This window comes from Ischnura elegans, chromosome 4, assembly GCF_921293095.1.
Source record: "Ischnura elegans chromosome 4, ioIscEleg1.1, whole genome shotgun sequence".
Taxonomy (NCBI): domain Eukaryota; kingdom Metazoa; phylum Arthropoda; class Insecta; order Odonata; family Coenagrionidae; genus Ischnura; species Ischnura elegans.
In genome coordinates this window covers 57,507,559-57,526,311 of record NC_060249.1, presented here as the reverse complement: position 1 = coordinate 57,526,311, position 18,753 = coordinate 57,507,559, and the positions used below count along the sequence as shown (strand labels likewise).

The 18,753-nt window shown below is 39.7% G+C and overlaps 1 protein-coding gene across 1 annotated transcript in view; it reads left to right on the top strand.

Annotated features, from left to right (window-relative positions):
- Positions 1-18,753, top strand: part of LOC124158145 (Down syndrome cell adhesion molecule-like protein Dscam2) — a 168,236-nt gene that overhangs the window by 41,004 nt on the left and 108,479 nt on the right. Inside the window, exons 4-5 of the mRNA XM_046533329.1 lie at positions 1,722-1,861; positions 11,037-11,154. Of these exons, the coding sequence (XP_046389285.1) occupies positions 1,722-1,861; positions 11,037-11,154 (258 nt within the window). The remainder of the gene's footprint in view (positions 1-1,721; positions 1,862-11,036; positions 11,155-18,753) is intronic.

The window sequence follows — 18,753 nt, the reverse complement described above, 5'->3', positions numbered from 1 at the left end:
CTTTCCTCCGTTTTATTTCCTGTTTAGAGGAAATCCTATGCAAAAAATGGGCGTAGTGTAGGGTTGTTTACTCCCTAAATGAATGCATTTCTGGAGAGTTCATATTGATGGGGCTTCTGCTCTAGCACTACGGCCTTGATTTGTAGGAAAGTAACAATGCAGAGCAGATTGGTGGGGGTGCTTGCCTACTAATCTCACTTCTCTTCCCAACTTTGGATTCTCAATTGCCGTCCTATGGATTATCTGAGTTAAGCTGGCGACAAGGGAACCCAATAATGCCAGTTACCTGCGTGGGGATATCGTGCGGTATTTGAAAATCCATGAGCTGTAGCTGTCCATGGCCATCATGACGTTCACGGGATATAATGCGGTTTTTTTCGTATTCGAATACATATGTTAAATATGCACGGTTTTCCCCCTTGAGTTGTCAAAACCTTGCACCACTCTCCTAGCCGATATTTTAAATTTTACCTGTTTTTTTTATGATCGTTAACCCCTCTTCGGCCCTTGATAATCTGATGATAAACTCACTGTTGCCACTAAAGGCCCCGGTTTCATATTTGGTCGCGTCACACGATGTCACATAATCTCATAGAGATTTTTTCTGGAGAGGGGATGTAGAAACTGTTCTATTTATATTTTGTTATATGCATATATTTCGATGAAGCAATTTTTTTTTTCGTGTTGAGAATGATCCCTCATTTGATCCAGATGTCATATAACGGTGGCCGTTGAATAAAACTCGAGAAATGAATTACTTTAAATAATACCCATAAATTATGTTGTCACTGACACGGACTAAAAAGAGGGGAGATTATTAAATTGAGAAAGTTATTCTGTATCATGTTTTTTATTAATTTTAAATGCTTTTTTTACCTAATTATTTCTCGTTATCTACTCCTTGCTTTAGCGAGAGATCTAACTTTGAGGATTTTGGTAATTTTACTTGTATTTAGTATCGCATTTTTTATTTCCATCTTAATATTTTCCTGTTCGTATTTTATTGTGCACATATTGTAATATGACCGGAGTTTCCTTCAAAGAAGCACAATTTCCTAGGCGTTCTTATGACCAAATTTAATGCTAAATTATCATCATCATTCGTCAACAATCTTAAGATTGATTTGACTCAGCTTTCCATTCATCTGTCCTATCCGCTAGCCATTTCATATTGACGTATTCCTCCTTTTTCACATCCTTTATAACCTGTCCCAGGTCATTCGGGGCCTATCCTTGCCCTTCTTCCCTTCCACTTTTCTTCACGTGCCACCATGCCACATAATATGGCCAACTAAGCTGTCACGTCTTCTCCTTAGGGATTTTAAAAGATTTTTTTTTCTCCCACCCTTCTCAGCAATTCCACATTGCTTACTCTGTCTATTGATTTAATATTCATCATTCTTTGGCAGCACCATGTTTTGAATGCTTCCACTGTAGACTTCTCTGCCGCTGACAACGTCCAAGCCTCGCTTCCATAGAGAAACATGTTCCATTTGTAGCGTCTGATGAATCTAAATATTAAGTACATAACATATTTGTATCAAAGACGTCAGTATTACAAAAATAAAATGTTAAGTGCGAAACGTATTTGAAAAATGGAGCCCTTGATTTCGGTTTTATTTAAAGGGATTGGTAAATTGTCCTATTTTCGTCGGGTATTGTTAAATTGTCCTATTCGTAAATTGTCCTATCTCATGCAAATTCCTTTTCATCTCACCTAGGTACACAATGACAAAACGAGGTTCGCTGCACATCCAAGATGTTACTAGAGAGGATGGATATGCTCGATTCTTTTGTCAAGCCGTCCATCGCCTGACTGGACAACGAAGAACCAGCCCTCCAGCCAGAATCATCGTCACAGGTAAGCACCAATTTTTAGAAAGTATACCAAGTTCAATGAACTTTTATCGAGAAAATTTACATTCCCATTTATTTGGTAAAGAAGTCCTTCGAATTATTCTCTTCCTCCCCATCGTGGTCTCATATTCAGGGTGACTGCCGGTCAGGGAAGTCAAGGAAATGAAAATCGAGGCTGGAATTCATGGAAATGTTGGGGAAATCAGATTATAATCAAGGATAAACTCCAGAGGTGTAGCAAATATGTGAAAGTCGTGGTTTAACTCGTGGAGTGCTTCTGCATTCAAATGGCGAGGTGGGGTTTTGTGGCCGTCCTGGCTGGGAGGTAAGGGGTAGAAGAAGGTGGGGTAAAGTGACGAACTTAAAGTTTACCCTTCCTCGATATTTTAATCCAAAGAAAGGAGGACGGAACTTTAGGTCACCGAGTTTATCGGAAGCCAACACACACTGACCTGTACCTAAATGGCTTAAGTCACCACCATCCATCTCAAAAAAGAGCTGTTCTCTCCACCCTCCTGCATCGTGCAAATATTATAGCAGACAAAGAAAGCCTCCCACAAGAATTAGATCACCTACGGGAAACATTTCTCCGAAATGGGTATACGAAGAAAGAGATTTCGCTCGCCCTGTTAAGAGCTAACACAGAGCACAAGAATAACCGCGTTGAAAGCTTCCTCGTTCCAGATATGCCTTCCGGAGATAAGAAACCCATAGCAAGAGCTTGTCTGCCTTATGTCTCAACTGTGGCCGGGAAAATATCGAGGATTCTAGCAAAACGGAATATTGAAACTATACACATACCACCGCAAAAACTGCGTGGGGATTTAGTGCTTGTGAAGGACAACTTGGGACTCAGAACACCTGGAGTTTACCGTATCCCATGTCAGTGTGGGAAAGTGTACATCGGAGAGACTGGGCGCACGATAGAGACACGAATTAAAGAGCACAAGAGGTGTATAAGACTGTTCCATCCGGAGAAATCGGCCCTCGCTGAACACAGCCTAACGGAAGATCATATAATACCTTTCGATGAGGCTCGAGTGATCTCTAAGGCACCTTTGTTTTGGGATCGTCTCCTTAAAGAAGCCATTGAGATCCGGCTGGAGAAGAGTAAAGTAAATCGCGATTTTGGGTACACGATAAGCACGGAATGGAAACCGTTAATCAAAAAGATAACGGACAGAAGGCGACAACAATGCCCCCCGGTTTGAACGGCTATATAAGCGCAGGAAGGCAGGCCTGCAGCACATTAATTCTCTGAGGACGATGGAAGAGTGTTCCGTCGAAACGTTAGGCCAAAAAATTCTCACTCGGCTAGAAACCCGAGAAATATTTATAAGAAATATTCGCCGAGAAAAAACAAGATCATATAGTTCTATTTTAGTTACATATCTTATACTAATACATATCATTTTTCGTGGTTTCACAGAAATTTTTTTATAATACTTTCGTTTCAATTCAGCAATGATTTTGCTCAAAGACTTTTGCGATTTTTGCTTTTAGTGGGGGGGAGGCAACTGCCCCCTCCTGTCCCTCGCTGGGTACGCTCATGCATATATTATGGACTCAACGATTGCGCCGGCAAGTCAGAAGCTTGTCTCGGGAAGCGGGCGGCTGCAAAGATATATATTCTTATTCTTGAAAAACCCAATTATAACCACTATGCCCTCGCATATCCTGCCATCCGCAGTCTCCTAGGCCGTTTATAGCTCCCATCAGCTCAAACACTGGAAAGGGCACTAGAGTAGCGGAGCGCTGCCGCGTCGACTGCCGCTATACTGCCGACCGCGTTAATCCTTATTGTGCTTGTAAACCCAACCTTCTTGTTATGATTCTTATCTAGCATTTAAGAATTTCTGTAATCGATGCATAGCTGTCCGTTTGTAGAAATGCCGTTCATTGCTTTATTGCCTAGGTCTATGAAGGGGTTTTTGTACTTTTGAGGATCGCTTCTCTCAGATATCCGCGCAAGTGATTTCTACTAATTGTAAGTAGCTCGCACGGTGTTTTCCACCAGTGCTTCTTTCCAATTGGTTAAAAAATATTCCGTTTCATAATTGTACCGAGAAAATTAATCAGTTAATCTTTGTGAGTGCGAAAGGATCTCAGTGCTGGTGCTACGGAAGCGAAGAACCAGGGTTTATTTTTCCTAGATCGTGAAATTCAGAGTTGAGGCCTAACTACCTCTTTGTAATGAGGGTTTCTCGGAACGATATAAAGGTACGTTTTTCAAGTAAATTATCTCAGTGAATGTGTATATTATTCCGGGAATTTTATTCTAATTGCGAGTCCCCTGCTCAGTGATTCACACTGTTGATATTTCGGATGAGAAAAAATGGAGCGCATGAAAGTAACTTGCAATGATATCCATGACGTTATTGTTAATGGAAGTGAAAATTCGTTGTCTTCAAAACGTAAATTGGCCTTTCAATAACTTCATCATAAGTCAAACTTGGGTAAAGACGTGAAGGCAAAGGAAATTTTAAGGAACATCATGAACAAATACTTTTTCAAGAGGTATTTTCAGGAATTGGAAGAATGCAAGAGAACTAGCGACAGATTTGTAATAAAATTTCAATTTTGGCTGGAGAGAATATACCTTTCCCAAAAGACATGCATAAATCTCTTCTTTAAGACTCCTTGCTCTGGTTGGTACTAGTATTTTTTAACGTATTCGTATTGAATTTGCTACACGCGAAAAACTTTGCCCTTAGCTAAAATGGGAGATCTTTTCCGAAGGCTCCTCCTTGCTTCGGATATTATTATGTCAATAGACATGTATGCGGAAATGCTAAAAGAAATGTTTCAAAGGATATACGATACTTACTTTTACTGGAGGAGCCAACTTCAGATGAGGACAGTGACGGCTGGGAATCCGATGAGGGCTGGTAAATTTATTCTTTATCTTCTCTTATGTTTTATATATTCATGTTAATTTATTATGGTTCATAAATTATTTTATGTGGTACGTTTTCAATTATTTTTTTTTCAAAATATAAATAGCTTGCCAGGTGATTTCTGATGTGTGTCCCTTCAGAAAAAATGTTGACACAATGTTCAACTGTTAATAGACAAAATCGTTAATAATGTTTTAAAAATTTATTTTATGCATTATATATGAACTTTTTTATATAAACCATTCAATTTAATGCTAAACTACTTATTTTTATATTGCTAACTATTATTTTCAATTAAATTTTTCATCTGTCCGAATAGTCGATTTTAGGATTTTTCAGTCTACGCGAATTTGTTTAAAAAAAAACTCTCCGAGTCAATTTTACGGCAAAATGTCATAAGATTCATATTAAATAGTAAAAAAAAGTATACAGAAGATATGATTTTTGGCCAGCTTTTTTCGATTTCATCCCACTGTGCGTCGCCATTTTGGTTTATAAGTTATTTATCAGTACTCTTAGCTTATCTTAAAAACCTACTGTAGTCATGGCTCTTTACATGAGGAGTTATATTGTGAGAATATTTTAGGGAAGAGTATAAACACTCGCGGAATCGAATAATTCCATACTCTGACAACCACAAAAGTTACAATCGCGTTGGAAGAAGATAAATCTTCTCACTACTGCTCGCAGAACAATCTGGCCCGCCGTCCTCTGCGTTGAAGTTAGTCAGTAATCGCCTGAATCCCAGGAAGAGCTAGGACTCATGCTGCTATCTGTGAATGCGTAAAACAAAAACTGAGTTCGTCGTGTTACCAGCTTTGTCAGCTGACCGAACTTTCCCGTACTTGTCTTAATTTCTGTCACGGGTACTACTGGTTTTTATTTGTTTTTCTATTTATTCCCAGAATACCGGAAAAAGCACAGCACACTTTTTGCCTCAGGGTTTTTCAGCAAGTTAACAATTACATTTTCACGATCAACCATGCCCTGGACAGGGACAACCTACCCAGGCGGGGCTCGAGCCCAACTCGATCTCTTGTTTGGCCGGCGAGGACTTTACCCCGCCGCCACCGAGGCTTGACTTAATTCAAATACTTGGCTGTATTTTTCCATGAATTCTCTGTGTATGACTGCTTTGAAATTAGTATAGGGCCAGGGATTTTTTTTAATTCCGACATGAAATCAGGTTAAGTCAGTGAAATTGAAAATGATAAGTTTATATGAACCTTTCCCCTGATTGTTAATGTGACATTTAAACTGACAATCCACCCAATGCCAGATATTTTAAGATATTGGTGGCTCCTTCTTCCCGTAGAAATGTGTCCTAAAACGTCTGTCGATATCCTTATGTGTCTCAATATAAATCTCTCGTGCTCTACTCATTGTCAGTTTTGCCAGGAAAGAGTGAAATTATTAGTTCTGGCGAACATGATAAAGTGGTTCTTAATCGCACGTGATGCTTCCAGATTTTTGCCGTTAATCCGCTTAAATCTCATGTCAATTTATCGGACCCTTAAACCACGTATGAAGCGTTTACACTGTGGACCATATAAATAGAGTCGTGTGCTTGGATAACGTCGTAAAGAAGCTCTGTTGTGTTATCTTTCAGAAGATTCCCAATTTTCTCGCAATTTCAAAGCTCTCACAACTTCTGAGCGTTGGTTTTCTCCGTCGGTACTGGTGTCCTCCATCCATCTCCTTACCCCGCATTTTGAAGGGATTTCCCATCGTATAGAAAGCGACAGTTTTAATTACTTTCTGAACTTTCACCTTTTGCTCGCCTCCCTGGAAATCCAATCGGAGGTTGATTATGAAAACTAAGATGAGACGGATAGGGGGTTGGGGGAGTGGAAACGCCGTGATAAGAAGTGGAGATATTAACTTAGTCCTGAAGCAAACTTTATTTTTCCTCTCAATCCGAATGTCACTCTAATCCGTTTCTCTATTTCTATGTCTCTTTGGGTATATATGTGCATTGGGCGAATGAAGCTTAAGAAATTTTAAGGAAAAAACGATTGGGACCTGTCGAAAATAAAATTCAAAATCTTGGAAAGAAAATTGTGATGAATGACATGGGGTGGTAAGGGTACATTTTCAGACTTTGTTAAAGTAGTATACGGTTCCAAAGATGAAGTTCAAGTAAAGAATCTAAATTATTACGGAGGCTTCCGCGGTGAGTTGATTGGTGATGGTTTTCCGGGTTTACACCGCGTTGATTCATGTTTTTGCGGACGACAGTTTCGGGCGCGTTCCAGCTCCCGTCTTCGGGTCCGACCCGAAACATGAATCTACGCGGTGTAAACCCGGAAAACCATCACTAAAGAGTCTAAAGTTGAAAATAAAATTAGAAGTTGTATTTTATAAATTACACCGCTTACTAAATAAAGCCACTAAAATTAAACGAATAAACTCAATCTTACTGTTTCTTTCTATTTTTCCATCAATTTTATTCGGGGTTTTTACCAAATCAGTTTGATTCACCCAGCCTGTTTGCATTGGAGTCTATTTTTATTTATTTCCAGCAGCGGTATTCATGGAAATGTGGTCCCTTAGTAGCAAAAGCTTTTGGCTTTCAATTGAAGGGTCCCGGGTTCAAATCTAGGTGAAGCTTTCATGCAACTCAAACCGAGAGCCATAATCTATGAGAAGGCTGAGGGAAAGAAATTGGCCCTCTTAACCGGAATTCGTGAATGCACCCCAGCGATTGAGTCTTCGGACAGCTCTACATTCCCACTTGCCCAGCCAAACCAGTCTTCGGGTTGTAGCATTTACTGAGCAAATCGGGGTAGTTTATATCCCTTAAAGATCTTTCCCTTGTAGTCAGAAAAGATATTTTCAATTTCCTAAAAATCACTTGTAATTCAGGGTGGAGGTTTTCGGGGTTAGCACCGCGTAGATTGGTCTCTGCAGACAACAGTTAGAGCTCCTAGGAACCAGCAACTACGCCTCTCGGCCATAGCTGAGCACACATGGAGTGGGCCGAATCACCATCCCGACTACGACAATGCAAAAGTCATTGCTATGGAAAAAAGATACTTCCCGCGGATCATCAGGGAAGCTATTGAGATAATGAAGACACCGAGAAATCTCAACAGGGAGGACGGATACCAGCTTTCAAACACATGGAAAAGGGTCCTCAGAAAGAAACCCGGAGAGACAAGACAACACCAAGAGGGGCGTACCAATGAGAAGCCAACTGAGCCCCATGAACCAACCAATGAGAAGACACCGGCCTCCGACGGGGTGTATAAGAGACGGGCGATACCTCGGATCTCCACTTCATTGACCTGAAGGAGCCTGCTGCAATGCCGGCGAAACTGTTGTCTGCAGAGACCAATCTACGCGGTGCTAACCCCGAAAACCTCCACCCTGAATCTTCGCCACACCGCGAAAGCCTACACAAGGACATCACTTGTAATTGTTCGAGTGATATCACCGTAATTGATTTATGAAGCTATTCAACTTCCTTCACCCCATATGAGTAAGTTTAAGATTTATGCCTCCTGTACTGCATTGATACAATTAATCGAGATTCAAGTTATCAAAAGACAGTTATCATTACTGCGTATATTTTATTGTACAGAGGAATGGATACATTTATATCTGAAATGTACACAACTGTACATTTCAGATATAAATTTTGATAAAATAAAATTACATTGTACCGAAACCATGTTCGGTGTAAATAAAAGTGTGTGGAAACAGATAAGTGGTTTTACTAAGCTGAATATCAAAGATTTCCACCATATCACGCCGGACACTGTATCTTTTGTACAGTACTTATTTTGTATGTGATTTTTCATCCAATATCTTTTTCATTGATCTCCTATTTACTTCATGGCGTCAGAGATCTCCGTTGATCCCATTTTCTTCGCCTCTTGTGAGAGGTTTACGTGGTTTACGTTTTATTCAGTTAATTTTCCATCATAAACGGCGAGGGGTCGTCGGTTGCCTTTCATTACTCATAATTCAACGCCAAGTCTTCACTGCCCGATTGATTCTCATCCTTCTCCCTCCTCCTCACGCTAGTTGCTCAACGTATTTGTCCATCGACCATTTCCATTCAACCTCTTTTATTGCGTGCTTAATGAATACATGACCGTCTAATTCCATTCCGTGTTACATTGGAAAATGGAGCTGATAGTATTTTTTTTATTACCTTGACCTTTGCTTTTTCTATCCAAGCACGTTCAATAGATTAGTTGACGCAAAAATTACTCTAAATTCAAGAACATGTGAAGGAACATCTTCCCCATTTCCTTATCTAGTCGGATTAATAAAAATTCTGATGCAATTCTGAGTTGGGCACTAATATTTTCGCTTTTTCCAAGCATTTTTATGTTATTGCACGATTCAATACTTGACTCTGCCGCGCCATTTGATTATCTTCTAAACTCTTATTGCACAGATACTGTTTCTTGATCTAGTGTTTTTTTACTTCATACCGTTTTTACATTTCCAGTGCATCTTGATTGATTTTCTATAACATAATCATAAGCTAACGTTCAAATGTGTATTGGGCATCGTAAATCTGATCTTCTTAGCTGTGGCTTCTCGATTCTTTCTCTTTCTCGATTGCTAAACCAGACATCAGTGATTTATATCCTCCAAGGTATTATTTTTACCAGTAAAAGGATAGATATTGAAGTTATCCACATCGCTTTATGTTAGTTACGACAATTAATACTAATGTCGCGATCTATTTACCAGTGTCTAAAAAAAAGGAATGGATTCACTCTGAAAGTTTTTTGTAATAAGTTTATGTCTAGTAATTTGTTGAAGTTTCATTGTGCATGAATGGAATACCACGGAATAATGAAGAACATGTTTTAAATTTAATTCCGCGGTTTAAATAAAATGTTAATATTTTTTTAAAAGAAAACAATGCTCCAAGACAACATAACATTCTAAAAATGAAGAAACAGGGACTTCCTCCTAACTTTTTTTCATCAAACAGCATTTTTCCTTCAGTCAATACAGAGAGCATCGCATTATGTGAGTCCAACTTTTTTTAGGTTAGCTTATAAAATTCCTCAGTGTCCTTAGTCGCTTAGTAGAAGTTTTTGATTCTCGTCGGCAAGGAACAAAATATCTCAACGGTGGTTGGACGGTCGAAAAGTTTAGCCCGTTGTCTCCCGACTTTCCATTTCCTAACTACTCATGCCTCTTTCATTTCCATCTCGTGTTCCTGTTTTCTGTAACTCCTGTGAAAACTAGAATTCCAGAAAAGCAACTCGCGACTCTCAAGATGCTTACGATCGTAAGGTATGCTAAGTGTTTTTCCTCTTATCTCTAGTTCATATTGACGCTTATGTATTTGCCGTATACTGTAGTAAAAAGATATTCGAGTACTCATCTGTATTAAAGCAGGTGCTCGAGTAGCAAGACTGCATTCAAGTATCCAGCAGGGTCTCAAGTACCCATTCAGGAACTCTAGAGGTCAGGAATTAGTAAAGGAACTCGTGGTAGGTAAGTATTCGAAGAAGCAGGCGATCGAAAGCGTGGGCTGTTTTCGCTACAGGGAATGGCAGGGTTGAGAGAAACCTGGCGCCTGCATTAGTCTGCCCTTGACGACGGGCGCCATGGAGACAACAGCTTACCTTCCCATCTATCAGACGAATTGCTGTGCTTGAAGTGCTCTCGTGTTTTATATCTCAGCTACAATCACATGCATTAGATATAATCTCACGGATATTATCCCAGCGGAGACCTAAAATTCAGCTTCGCAAAACACATTCTGGTTGAAGGCCACGGCTGTACCTCTCAAGCCGAGTTTCTACATCTCATTCCAAAAGGACTCCAAATGAACGAATTGGAAAATAGAGAGATTGACGGACTCGTCAACCCAGTGGTTTAAGTTCCCTACGTATTTCCTCGCTGTTATCAATGCCGTAATCATTACACAGGGACCCCTACTCACCCCAGCCAAAATCTCCAACCTCCAACACTGGACTCACCACCTTAAGTCAACTCTTCCGTCTTCATCCCTTCCTCTCCTTCACGTACTAATTCTACGGCTAAGATGACTTCTTTTTAGTTTTAAGTGTGCCTTATTATGACATAAAAACCAAAACCGATATCAGCATTACAGCATCAGCAGACCTCCTTCTTCACCTGAGGACGCTGGCAGGAGAGCTGGCGAAACTGTTGTGGTTCTTCGACAACGGACGCGGATGCAGCCCGAAAGAATGCTGAACTCAAGTAATCACCGCGGAAACCTGCGTACGAACAAAACCGATATCATTTGGCTTTGCGCGTTTACGCTTTTTCCTTTCGTTTCAGAACCTGTTTCTCAACTGCCTCCAAGGATCGACCACTTCCTGCCCAGCGTGAAGGTCAGAACGGGTCAAGCGACAGACCTCATTTGCGCCGCCCAGGGTAACCCGGCGCCCGTGTACAGGTAAGAGCCATGTATGCAAAACAGTGAATCCATCCAACAATTCGAATCTCAAAAGAGGTCAACAAAGGTCGCACCTCTGCTCAAGAATGGATGTGAGATTACTCGAGTGAGATGTATGAATGTATATTGAAGTTAACTCAAGGTACATTAATATTTGTTCTCACCCATTGGTGTGGAAGCGCGTTATTGCCATCGCTCAAGTATGCAGTAAAAAGTATTAATGATAATGTCTCTTTCTGACTACATAGGATACCAACTAACATTCAGCACCCCATAGCCGGTTAATTGATTGTACCCCCCGCCGCAAACGTTTTTGTTGATATTCAGGGACCATTTTTGGAAATGTTTTTACCAATATTGCATATAGAGTTTGTTCGAAATATTGATATGGCCTTCTTCAGTAGGCTCGTCTTTTTATATGAAATACATATATATATTAAGGAAAGAATGGCAATTTGAAAAATTCCTTACTTTTTTATTGATTTCCGTGACTTGATTTCCGCAATGAAACACATTATCATTGTTTTCTTAGAAAAAGTTATTTTCTCAGCTTCGAAATTGTAAGCATTATTTAAGGTAACTGTTTGAACCATTGAATACTTGAGAAAGTATAATCATTTTGCAGCGTACACTCAATCGATATATTATGTGAAGCTTGAGAAATTCCTTTTTGAAAGGCAATATTACGCTGACATTTATAAGTAAATAAATATTGTGTGCATATCTTCACCGATTTTTATTTTCATTCCGTCCGGAATCGGCGTAAGTCTCGCTGGTAACCATTAAATCCTGTATCAGTTTGCTTTACTCTGTATTTTTTGTTATAGTATTGAAATCTCTAGCCAAAACCGGAGGATAACGTTAAAAAAGAATGATATATTTTAGCTAATGACAATATTTTCAATAGATGTGTTCACATCATTCCACAAGCCTAGATCTTTAAACGTAATTAGTTTGCTACTCCGTTATTATCCTTTATAACGCCGCGATGTCTAGCCTAAGCTAGGCGGTGCCAGTATAGTTCTTATAACATTGCTGACAAAGAACAACTTTTCGTTGGGTGTGCTCGCTTCATTCCGCAATTTCCTGATCCTTTAACGTAATTAATAAATAGTTTTCGCCTCCCTCCTTCTCTTACGACCGAGATTCAAATGGCGGATTAGTTGTCCCTTCTAATAGATTTGGATTTGGGCTGTGTAAATTAAACGGGTGGGCTTAAAAGAGTTCGTATGTATGCCTTCAGTGTGTGTGTGACCCGTGTTTATGTATGTTCTCAGCGTGTGTATGGGATTGTGTGCGTGAGTTGGAGCGTGCGGACGGGAGTAGGAGGAGAGGCGGCGTCCTCGCAAGAGGCAGAGAAGGGGCCGTTTGGAGGAGGAGCTGGGGGCGGCGTTGGCGGTGGAAATGCGTGGCCAAGCGAAAGGACTGGCCACCATGGACGTGCACAGCCGAGTTTGTCACACCCTTCTGCCCCTCCCTCCAGCTTCCCCTCCTCCCCTTCTCTCTCTCCACTACCCCTACCACTCCCCTACACTTCTTCCCTCCCCCTCTCAAACTCCCAACCTCCCCCTCCTTCCGAGCACGTAACGACGCGGCTAATTAAGAAAAATGACGTTTTCTTTTGGCCATCCCTAACTGGGAAGACGGCGACATGGTACCCTTTTTTCCTGCGAAATAGTCCGCTCTCTAGGGAAGGGGAGGAAAGGGATGGACTTATTTTTATTTATTTATTATCATCATTATTTCTGTTTTCTCTGTCGCTTTTTCCGTCGTTATTTCCTTTTTTGTCATCACTAACTAAGAAGACGGCGACGTGGTTCCCTTTTTTTCCTGCGAAATAGTCCGCACTCTGGTGGAAAAGGGGAGATGGAATTATTTTTATTTATTTATTATTATTATTTCTATTTTCTCTATCGCTTTCTTCGTCGTTGTCTCCGCATTTATTTTACGGCCATCGCTAACTAAGATGACAGGTTATCACAAACTAGGCGACATGGTTATATTTTTTATCCTGCGGAATAGTCTGGTAAAAAGGAAGAATAAAATCTTCTTCCATTTATTAAGTTGGAGCCATTATTTTTATGTTCTCTTTCGTCGTCGTCTTCTTCATCGTTCTTCCCTCATTTTTGCCTTTCTATTTCTCTGGTCTCCCTCTCGGTAGGGAGGCGGAGTGTCCTCTAATTAATAGTTGGGGTGGGGGATGGTTGATGGGAAGTGTCAACGTTGCCCGAAAAGTCTTCTCCTTCCTCGGCCGACGTTTTCCTTACGTCCCCCTCGAATCATCGTGTTTGATCCCTCGATACATCGCAAGTTTTTGTTTCCCTTTATTTTTTTGACGTTTGTTCTTAAGATGGGAAAGATGCTTCGCAATTCGATGAGCTCCCCCAGTCTGTTGCCCTCGGGTATATAAATAATCCAATTAGATACGTCTCCACGTTTCATCGTGTCCCTCGGCTATTTCTTTTCATGTCCAGTTGGAAGAGGAGATGTACAACCCCGATCGGTCGGGAATAATTTTTGTGCTCTCTGGTCCGGTCAAATTAACAGCGAGTAAGAAAATGTCTGCTCGATTTCACGTTTTCAAAAACATCTGGTCCAGAAGGAAATTCATTCAGTTTTTTGTGTGACATCCGTGACTAGAGCTGGGACGCAAAAAGTGTATCAATTATTGCATCCTTGAAGTTTATATATATTGAGTTACCAATTCTTTCTCGTCCTAGAAAACATTAGAGAAGCTTGACGGTGAAATCGTACTGTTAATCATAATTTCTGACTCTGCATTCTTAACCATTTTCATTCAAAGGGTATTTTAATTTAATAACTTTAGATAGTTGCATTTTTCCTCCTTCATGGTTAATCTTTCCATTTCCTCGTATTTCTGTAGTAAATAGAAGCGCAGAAGTGAAGTCAATATTTGATTGTGATTATTTTCATAGTTTCTTAAAATGTCTATGCTTATTGCATTTAGCCTCTGTTAACAGGAGAGGCGTATTAGGCGATGATATAGGCCCTGCACGTGTGAAGGGCCAACTGCACATATTGGAATTGAATTATCCTTTGACAATATGCAACGTGCCACTCCTAACTGTATATTGGAGTAATCGATGTTTTAGGAGAAACGCAATCGAAGCAGCCGGGTGGGGTTATTCAAGAGCTTTGATTGGGTTAGGCATAATAGAATTTACTTGACAGGACCGTAAAATCCGAATACTTATGGAATTACAGAGATAAACCCGAGGTCAAAGGGTAGGCCCATGCCAAAGGATAGTGCGTGAGAGGAAATCAGTTTCGCCTGAGTGCACTGGCGCCGTTCATGTGGCATTTTTGACATTCATCCTCAAAAAATCACCTCTTGCGCGAACAGAGCGGAGCACGAATCGATGGAGTTATGAACAAACTAGTCCCTCCAATCAGTAGCTATTGTAAACAACGATCCCGAAAGGCCGGCGACGGCAATGGCGCTCTGTGGAGCCGGTCCACCGAGTCCACAGCAGCTGTCAAAACACTTATCTAAACACCAAAGTCACGATGCAAACCAAATGATGTCCAGCTCCCAACTAGTATGGCCTTCGCTCTCTCGCGTGTGTATGTTGCGTATGTGCATTGCAACTTGATTAGATCGGAGGGAGGGGAGAATATTGGCACATCTCGGGAAATCAGGGTATGGGCGAGGCGTCGCTGCGCACGCGGGGATGGAGGTTTGGACCCGTGGTGCTGGTGGCAGCCCTGTTTGGGGACGGGGGTTGAAGCATGGATGGTGCTCTAGCTCGAATTTCCCCTGTGTGAAAGGCTCGGCGGAAGGGACATCAAACCAGGGCTGCAAAAGGGTCAATCATCCGGTCCAGCGCTCCTCGGTGCCCTAACCTTTTCCCCGTGCTTATCTCGTCCGCAATAATCCAAATATCTCGTGCTTTAGCCCTTGAGTGAATTTGTTAATTTCGCTTCGTTGAAGTACGTCTTTCCTTGCTCTCTTCACGCACCATCGGTGACCGTGGTATATTTTTTTATGCTAGCGCGGTCTAGCCTAGTTTTAATAATTAGTCCTTGAGAAGTAAATCAGTAATTTCATGAAAGAGTATCCGGAGTTTTTTATGCAAATAAACGTAACTATTTATTGCCCAATAAAATCTATTTTTTGCGCAACCTTTCCAAAAATAACGGTAAATTACATGAGTCCTTTAGTGAATTAGCCTATTTCGCCCGTGGAGTATCTCTTCGAAGTGCGTCTTTACCAGCTCTTCACGCTCCATCGTTGACTGTGACATTTTTTTACCTTAACGCGGTCTACTGTAGTTTTAATAATTAGTCCTTGAAAAGTGAATTAGAAAATTTATGAAACTGTATCCGGAGTTTGTCATACCACCAAAGGTCAGCATCGTAATAATCGGTGACTGTGGTGTATTTTTTATGCTGCCGCTGTCTATCATGGTTTTAATATTTAGTCCTTGAAAAGAGAAATCATAATTTCATGAAACAGTATCCGGAGTTTTTTATGCCAGTAAACGTCAGAATCGTTTATTGCCCGATACAATTTATTTTTGCGTAATCTTCCGAGAAGCAATGGTAAATAACTTAGTCCTTGAGTGAACTAATTTCGCCCGTAGAGTACCTCGTTAAAGTACCAACGTCTTTGCCTACTATTCACGCTCACTCGACGACTATGGAATATTTATTTATCTTAGCGCGGTATACCCTATTTTTAGTAATCAGTCCGTGAGAAGTGAATTAGTAAATTTTTTAAAAGGTATCCGAAGTTTAAATTATGCCAGTAAACGTCAGCATCGTATTTATTGCTCAGTAAAATCTATTTTTTGCCGAACTTTTGGATAAATGACGCAGCATTAAGTTTTATTAATTATGTTCCACTATCCGCTTCATTTTGTCATCCCAGATTCTTCTTCAATCAGATATATTAGGTTAGAACCAAGTAAATAAAAATCTTTTTACTATATTTTGCAGTCCTACTTTTTCCGTGTATTCTTCAAGCATTCAATTGAACGTCACCTTATAACTTTTACTACCCCATCTCCTTCTGATTAAAGGATATTTATCACTGCTTATTTTATATTTTTAAAAATTTTCCCCTTTTCAACAGCTTTTTGATGAAATATTTTTACTCCTCTGGTAGGGTATTGATTTTAATATTCGCTTAATTTTTTTGCGCAAGATGTAATCGAAAATGTTTTAAAATTCAAATAGATTCGAAAAAACGTCTATATCACCTTAGGAACTTTGAATCAACTGGTAATGTCACTGATTTTCCTTGGCCCTCATACGTGATGCTCCAAAAGCGTTACTATCCGTGATTGTTATTTTTTATAATTAAAGGAAGATTCATTAATGTCTCTAGTGTTCTGTGAACTGAACTATGTCCTGATGATGTTATTTTGTATTTTATTATCCCCATCCTTGCAGGCGGAGTGAGGCTCTGGAAGTAAATCAGTGACACTGCTCTGGAAACCGCTGCGTAGCGTGTAGTTAATCCTGTATCAATGTCGTAGATGTACGCGCGCAAATCGTCCCTCCATCCGCGCGTTAAATTGAGCCCCGGCCTCAGCTTACGGGTAAATTGGGAAACGTCGGCGGGTGTTCGGCGGCATTTGAGAAATTTCAGGTTTTACCCAGCTGCTGTAATAGACATTTAATTTAGTACGAGCATGATTTGGGATGACGACAACTGTTCCCACTCCTACACTCTCTGTTTTATCGTTACTTTTGTTTCTATTTGTCTATTTTCTTAATTTGCGACAGATTTTCACCTCACAGTTTGGGATGACGCCAACACGGCGTAATTGTCTTGAGCTTTGGGGTGACGACAACTGTTTCTTCTTCTGCTCTCTGAGCTCTTTTATTAATTATAATTATATTCGTATATTTTCTAAATTTGCAGCAGATTTTTACTTGGTACTTCTTTTGATTTCCCTTTGTACTTCGACTCAGACTTATGTTTTATTTCTGAATCGCAGTCATTTAACAGTGATCGGCAGAAGTTAGAACAGATGAATATTCTACCGTTCGAAGTTTCATACCCTGGTCAAAACAGAATAATTTTCAGCGATTCCTTCAAAAGTGTTGCCGAGAAACTCAATACACACTACTTAACTTATTCTACACTTTATCCGATAACATTTTGAGTTCCTAAATAGAGAAGTTATTAAGGAGGATGTAGGGATCTATTTTTCACACTAGTGTAAGAATTGTTTTGAAAGTATCATTTTTCCCGAGTAGCAATGTGGGAGTATTAATTTTTTGATCGCAAAAAGCAAAAAAAATAAATAAACAGTACCACTGCCTCAGGATGAAACTGGAAATTTGGGGAATGAGTGATTTACGTGAATATTTTCTTTTAAAATTGTCATTCTAGTGAAACACTCATACCCCCAAAAGGTTCATAGACAATATTTGGATCAAAAATAGATAAAATCTGGAATTTAAAATGTGAGCAGTTGGTGTAGCTGTATAACTAGCTGCTGATGGTACTTTTTTTTTTACTGGCATATAACGGAAGGCATAAATCAAATAATTTTTGTTAATTTTTGTGATGAAAAGAATGGCCCTGAATACCAAAGAAAAAGGGATTGGTGGTAAATTTATTCTGCGCGAAACTTTTTAATTAAAGTGATATCGATTGCACCTGAAATTTTAATTAATTTTCCCTGCAGGAATGGAATTTCCGCCATTTTTGAAGTAATGTGGGAAAAAATTTCAAATGCCAGAAAGGAGGCGTAATTTCTTTCGCTAAGAAGAAAATGGTTAAGTGCCAACCGAATAGGTTACGTGGATCCAAGCCCCAAATTTGAGGGTTACGCTTAAAATTACACAAGACGGTAGCTGTTGAAGATTGAAGAGGTTTGAATTGGATTATGAAACCCAATGGAAGGTTGGATTTTTTTCTTTTCTTTTAGGACGAAATCTTATAAAATTCTTGGGAGTGGAATATTAATGTATTGATTCAAGAATTGCTTCAGTGATGGATATTCAACTCTCTGACGACCCGTTTCTCATAGGCTCCTTGAGAGCAAACAGAAAATTTAATTATGCAAATGAATTTGAACCCTTGACTCAAAATTAGCTCCGCATATTAGAAATTTATGAAGAAGAACATTTGATATAAATTTGTTCGTTTTAGATTCCTTATTTGGTGCGAAATGGGAGTTGTGAGGTAAGGATTTCCGAAAATGAGTCTTGAATATTCATTGAATAATTGAGAAAGGAACACCAAGAAATCAACTACCTTATAGTTAGGTGGTAAGGGGCAGTAGCTTCCCATTCAAGTGTCGTGAATACATTGAGGGCTACAAATATCTGAGGTGCCTAAAAAATTCTTCGTACTTAAGTACAAGAAATTGGTACCTCCTATTGATATCCATCATATCATGGATACCCATTTGTGACATTATTTCTTTCACTGATATACTAACGGGTTAAAAGGAAGAGGACTATTTTTAACACACTTACATGAATATTGTTGTATAAATATCTCAATAGTAGAAGGCAAATTACTTGCTATACTTGATTTTCTAAAAAGGTTTCGTGAAAATGTATTGTAACTTAGTGAATGATTCTTTTAGTAAAATTTTCGTTTGAGCTATCGATTCC